Source organism: Pundamilia nyererei, unplaced genomic scaffold (assembly GCF_000239375.1).
Source record: "Pundamilia nyererei isolate P.nyererei 1_Seehausen unplaced genomic scaffold, PunNye1.0 scaffold00065, whole genome shotgun sequence".
In the NCBI taxonomy this organism is placed as follows: domain Eukaryota; kingdom Metazoa; phylum Chordata; class Actinopteri; order Cichliformes; family Cichlidae; genus Pundamilia; species Pundamilia nyererei.
The window spans coordinates 180,096-186,903 of record NW_005187466.1 but is presented as its reverse complement, the minus strand read 5'-3'; the positions used below and the strand labels follow the sequence as shown (position 1 = coordinate 186,903).

Here is a 6,808-nt window from a genome sequence, read left to right as displayed (position 1 = left end):
CCAGCCTGTTGTCCAGCCTGTTGTCCAGCCTGTTGTCCAGCCTGTTGTCCAGCCTGTTTTCCAGCCTGTTGTCCAGCCTGTTGTCCAGCCTGTTGTCCAGCCTGTTGTCCAGCCTGTTGTCCAGCCTGTTGTCCAGACAGGTGAGAAATTAGAGGTTACTAGTCATATAGTATATTTAAATACTTAAATACAGTGCTCTTAATTTATGATTCATTAATGTTACTTTAGTCTCTGTGGTTGAAGGTTAAATCTGAATTTGGTGTCACAAAATTCCAGGTTTAGTGGAGTTTTAGTAAGGATGTATAATAATTAAAGTCATTTTTGGCTGTGTTGTGTTGTTTCTCGCAGTTAGCCAAATGGTGGTGGTGCAGAATCTGCCAAAATGCGTTCCTGGACAGATGTTGTGCCCTTACTGCCACACCAATGTTGTGACTAAAATTGAGTACAAAATCGGACCATACACCTGGTTGGTTTGTGGCCTATTAGGAGTCTTCTTGTGAGTCAAAACCCCACTATACTCACACATACACATGAAGAAATTTGAACACACTGCAAAATGTCATATAAGATTATTTTCTCAGCAACATTTAAGTAAATATCAAAGTTTTTTGGTATTTGTGTGTGACCTGTTTCATCAAGTCATCATTATACCAGCTGGCCTGATGAAGGTAGGACAGAAAATCTGTAGTTTATCAAACATTTCAACAAAATTTGATCAAAATATTGATTTAGTCTGCCTCACAGAATGAAGGTAGTTTAATGGTAGTTTAAATTAATCAACACCCTCAAGTGATAACTGTCAGAATCTAAACAAAGTAATCCAGGTCAAAAACACTAGGAAATCAAAATTCAACTAATCTTAAAGTAAAACAAAATGCGAGGTAAAACACAGCAAAGGGTAAGGGGGAAACTATATAACTATTAAATAAACAGAGTATAATGAGGGAACAGGCAAAAGGTGGGAGGAGCTGAAACCGCTCACAAATAATTAGACACAGGAAGTAGAACTAAATACAAAAAGCATGGGACAACATGTTGTCAAATGAAACAGGAATCAACTAACACTGACCTGGACAAAGACTTGTGGATTTGAAAGACAAAAGGCAAAAAACAGAGACAAAATAGACACAATAAACACAACGGCTGCTCAGGAAAAAGCACAAAGACAAGACTAGGACATAAAAAAGAAGTTTCATAAGCAAGAACCCAGTAACCAGAAATATAGAAAACAAAACTCAAAAGCACCAGGAAATGCTGAACTCAGAACAAAATAATACAGAGAATGAGCTTAAATCATCTCTGAAATCCAAAAGATAAAACCGCAAGTCCACCACACTCAAAACTAACCCAAAACACTGGCTCGAAGACCCAGGACCATGACAGAAAGTTAATAATTTTCTCAAAATGTAAATGATCGCACTCACTGCTTTACTCACACTCTGGGTCATGTTGTGACATATGACATATAGTCTACAGTTAATCCAGAATGCTGCTGTGAGACAGGGACCAGAAAGAGAGAGCATATTTGTCCCATATTAGCTTCTCTTTGAAGAATCCCTGTTAAATTGAAATTAATATTCTTCTCCTCGAATACAAATTCTTAAATATTCAGACTCCTTCTTCTCCTTCTTAAGACCTTATAGTACCATATTATCCCTATGTAGCACCTTGCTTTCACACTCCAGGCTTACTTGTGGGTCCCAGAGTTTTTAAAGATTTAACTGGCAGCTATCAGGCTGTTTCCACAAAACCAGTCCCAGAGTCAATTTGAAAGACCGACACTCTCTCTGCTTTTAAGATTAGACTCAAAACCTTTTTCTTTTTTTTCGGATAAAGTTTATAGTTAAGACTGAATCAGGTGATCCTAAACCATACCTTATTTATACTGCAACATGCTCAGATTGCTGCAGGACAATGTGATACACTGGAGTTTGTGAGGCACTGAGTATTTCTTATTCACTCTCCTCTCTTCACTCCCCAAATTATTATTAATATTCAATCTGTAGAATGAATGAGTTGATGGGCATATGATAACCGTTTTGATGCTATTCTTGTTCACAACAGGTGCTGGCCTTGCTGTTTCATACCATTCTGCGTCAATGATTGCAAGGATGTGGAGCATTCCTGCCCCTCCTGCAGCGGCATTATCCACGTCCACAGGCGCATGTGAAGCAGAACTGCAGTGTATGTTCTACTGAAGCAACAGCAGCAGGGCATCTCTGTGCAAACAGACATCCTCTGTAACCCTGTGCTCATCCTGTACACCCGTTTCCATGTTTTAACTGTATATAAACTGAACACACTGAATATGTAGCTATGTAGAAGAGCAACAAAGAAACTCCCTTCCTTTCCTTTTAACTTAAGAAATCACCCTTTAAGAAATCACTTTATATAAATTTACTGTGAAAATATGAGTTAGTTATCAGGACTGTTTTTTCTTCTTCTTTGTTTTGGTGACAGTGGTGTTGTCTCTGAATCAAATACCTCAACGTTAAAGTGAAGGAAAAAAGCCTTAAATGAAGGCATGTGGGTTTTTTAAAGTAACATACCCACAAGTAAAATCAAAATTAGATGTTTTAGCGTTTAAAGTTATTCTTTGATTTTTCATTTACATGACATATTGAATGTTTTCATTTAAATTTCTGATATTTTAAATATTAATATAACACTGATGACAAGATTAAAATGTCAGTGCTGACTAATTAACATTAGTCATTGTTTGCGACATTGTTCCATTTTTTTACAAACACTGGAACTATATTTTCACATTTACATTAATAAATAAATTCTCGTTTTTACCTTTTTTATAGTTTTTACCTACAATAATCATGTGATATGTCTTGATTTATCTGTTTATATTAAAAACCTTTACTGAAGTAACTGACTTGCTGCTTGTTAGATGTAATGATGATCTAGAAATAAAATTCAAATATTAATATAAAATAAACATAAAGGCATTTATCACCGAAGTACAAAATTTCTTGACTCTACCACTGACATTTGCAATGGGTTTTAAGTCAATAAAATTGTTACTGAAGTAAACAAGCAAGGATATGTCTAGATCAAAATGTAAGTTTTTGAATATGCAAACAATGCAAAATATTGTTTGTTAAATGAGCAAAATAGAGAAAAATAATTAGAAGAGCATAATCATTTGAGTGAGGCATATACATTTTTTCATTAAAATTAAATTAATAGGGGTATATTTTCACATTGACACCTATCACAGAGTGAGAAGTGTCAAAATAAATTCATGGTATGGAATATAGTGCCTTCCATCTGCCACATTCAAAGTTTTTTTTTTGTATAAGTTTATATCCTTGCTTGTTTACATCTGTAGACCTCTTAAACTTTTCTTTGGTAGCCCAGAAAGAAGAGCATTACAATGATCAATCCGTGAAGACACAAATGCATGAACAAGAACCTCTGCGGTGTCGCTTGACAAAACTTGTCTGATTTTGGCTATGTTGCTCAAATGATAAAAGGCGGTCTTTTTTTATCTCTTTTACGTGAGACTCGAAGAAGAGCACCATGTCGAACCACATGCCCAAGTTTTTTACCTTGTCCCTGCAATTTATGACACTGTCATCAATTTTCAAGATGAAATTTTGGGACAAGTGCTGAAATGTTTGTGGTCCGATGACCATCAACTCTGTCTTATCAGTATTTAGGAGCAAGAAATGATCTGATAACCAGCCCTTAACTGCAGATAGACAAGATTCTAGTTTAGAGACTTCAGCACAATTTTCAATGGTTAGAGGAACATAAAGCTGCAGGTCATCAGCGTAACAATAAAAAGTTACATTAAAAGAACGTAAAAGAACACCAAGAGGCAGCAGATACATAGAAAACAGGAGGGACCCCATGCCTCACTGCACACGTCTCGGGAGAGAGATCATTTTTAAAACCAGCAGTCTGAGAGCTCCCAGACAGGTAAGATCTCAGCCATGATAAAACATTTAGCAGGTAGAGGATCCAAAGAACAGGTTTTACATCGAGCTGCTTTTACAACCTTAGTTAATCCAGACAGAGAAATAACCTTGAAGTCAGAGAACAGTTCATCAGCACCAACAGGTAAAGCAGCTGAGTAGTCTAATGTACAGCTCGAGGAGGGAGTAATCTGATTCCTAAGTGTTTCAGCCCTGTCTCTGAAAAACATAAGAAAGTCATGAGCTGTCAAATTAAAACAGTAGAGAGATGACTTACTCTCTGTAAGTTGCGACACTATGTTGAATAAGAGTTTTGAGTTATGTTTATGACTCATGATGAGATTTGAGAAATTTGAAAGAAAGAAATTTGCTTTCGCTGCAGACATCGCTGATTGAAAAAAAGACATTGAGTCCTTCCAAGCCTGGAGAAATACTTCTAGTCTGGAAGATTGCCAGCGACGCTCTGCTTTTCTACAATTTCTTCTCAAATTCAAGAGCTCCTCATTTAACCAGGGCATATCGTTTGTTGACATTTTAACTTCTTTACAGGTGCAACAGAGTCCAGTAGAAAAAGTGTAATATTAACGTTCGCAGTCAAAGTGTCCACACATAACTCCTGGGTAAAAATGGGGTCCAACACATCAGGTAAATGTAATTTAACTCCAAGCAATGCTTCGGGGCTAATATGACGAGATGATCTCAGGGGTAATTTTCCCTTGTCAGAAGCTGAAGATTTAGGGATTAAAATATCAACTAAAATTACTGAGTGGTCTAAAATAGGTAAAACACAGTTTTCAGTCACCGATACATTCAGTCCGTAACCCAAGACAAGGTCTAGGGCAGGGGTCAGCAGCCTTTAAGACCCAAAGAGCCATTTGGACCTGGTTTCCATGCAAAAGAAAACACTGGGAGCCGCAAATACTTTTTGACATCTAAAATGAAGATAACACCGTATATATTGTTTTATACCTTTATGCTTTGTGTGAACAACTAAGGTGTGTTGCTTATGAAATCCATGAAGTGCTACAGAGAAAATTACATTTTGAACTCTTAAAAAAAATATAACAAATGGAAAGACACCAACCTGAACTAAAATGATCCATGTAGCAAACAAAAACTGTTGTGAGCCGCCACCCTTATGTCGCCTTTGGGCTTTTGGAGCCTTGACATGACTTTTAAAAATAATTCGAAAAAAAAGCACTATGCTGCTGAAAAATGAAAAATAGATCTTTGCAAAATTCTGCCTAAATATGTATTTTACCAGGTTAATGTGTGTGGCGGGGCGTCGTCTAGGGTGTGGCCTTTACATGTTGGCCCAGACACAGATTGTGTGAAATTTGAGGAGTCAATTACATTTAAGAAATCTTTGACCAGGGGTTTATCCTCACAACACAGATGAATATTAAAGTCCCCCCATATAAGAATCCTTTCATAGTGAGCGATAAAACATGTCAAGAAGTCTGAAAATTCCGAAGGAAAAAAGTCTTTATATTTAGGTGGACGATAGATGACTATAATTAGAACCACGGGACAGCTTAAAGTCAGGAGTTGGGACTCAAATGAGGTAAAAACACCAGGATTTTGTATCTGTTTGCACTTAAAACAGTCAATGACATCTAACGTAATGCCAGTATTTGACACAGTGGGTGTTGACAAAAGAGTATTTTCAGGAGGAGCTTTTAGTATCACCATTTAAACTCCTGCATACACACCATCCACCCATGTCAGGTACACTCCTAGTCTCCTGACTTTAACTCCACTTCACATATTTAAACTTCTTCAATCAACTTGTAAACAAGCAGGTAGTTAACATTTGATAAGCAGGATGATTTGATTATAGCTGTCAGTGCAGAGCTGCTGTTGTATAATATTGGTGCATTTTGAGTATGCTTAAAAGATCATTTCTATCTTTTCTAAATGATAACAGCATCAGTGATAATATAGTATAGTATATAAGTATATTATAGTTCACTGTCCTTATTATAGTATAATAAAAACTGAGTCCTTGCAGGTTCAATGCCGTCTTTTCATGTATGTTTTGATAGAAAATTACACTATTGATGGCCATGGTTTTATTGTTAATAATTACAATGTAAATCTGGGTTTCCAGCCATGTGTCCATCCATGCTTTCTTAGATGACTATATTTTTAAAGACAAACATATTTTGCCTAATCAATGTGCATTTTACGGCGTATATTGTAAGGATGCTGAAGATAAGACATTATGTCATTCCCATAGGAGCCCCTATATGAAACATAGGGTTCAGTGTGGCTCTGGACTGAGAAGAGACCCGAGGTGGTATAAAGCTGGAATATGCCTCTTTTTTGGAATGTGACAATAGTCACTCCTAGATTAACAAGATTAGGACTGATGAATTCTGTTAGCGCTTCTCCATTTCTGTCGTAAATGCTCACAGGGACAAAACAGGAAACACATGCAAACACTAAATATCAACCTGTGAAGGTTTGTCAAATATTTTAAGTCTGTGGCAAAAGATCTATTTATTAAACTGCATTCAAACTGCATGATGTCATCTTAATTATCATGAGGTCAGGACCAGTGTTGGTCAAGTTACTTGAAAAGGATCATTAGTTACTAATTACTGATTAACTCTAAAAAAAAAAGTAATCCCATTGCTTTAATCATTACTTATTTTCAAAAGTACTTAGTTACTTAGTTACCTTTCAAAAAACATGATAAACAACCTGAATACGTAATAAAGCAACAGACCTTTTAGCACAGTTCTATTTTTTATGCATAATCCATCATATAAAATTGAATCAAATGGAAAACCTCTTGTTTTTTTTTTTTGGGTTTTTTTGGGTTTTTTTTGGCCTGTCCCGTTTGGCTCTTTTGCCATCAGAATTGTTGTCTAAAG

General features: G+C 36.3%; 1 protein-coding gene across 1 annotated transcript in view; it reads left to right on the top strand.

The window, feature by feature from the left end:
• LOC102214799 (lipopolysaccharide-induced tumor necrosis factor-alpha factor homolog) overlaps positions 1-2,632 on the top strand; it is a 3,981-nt gene extending 1,349 nt beyond the window's left edge. The window contains exons 3-5 of the mRNA XM_005735862.1: positions 5-140; positions 349-496; positions 2,065-2,632. Coding sequence (XP_005735919.1) covers positions 5-140; positions 349-496; positions 2,065-2,170 — 390 coding nt within the window. The 3' untranslated portion in view covers positions 2,171-2,632. The remainder of the gene's footprint in view (positions 1-4; positions 141-348; positions 497-2,064) is intronic.
• The last annotated feature ends 4,176 nt before the right edge of the window (positions 2,633-6,808 follow it).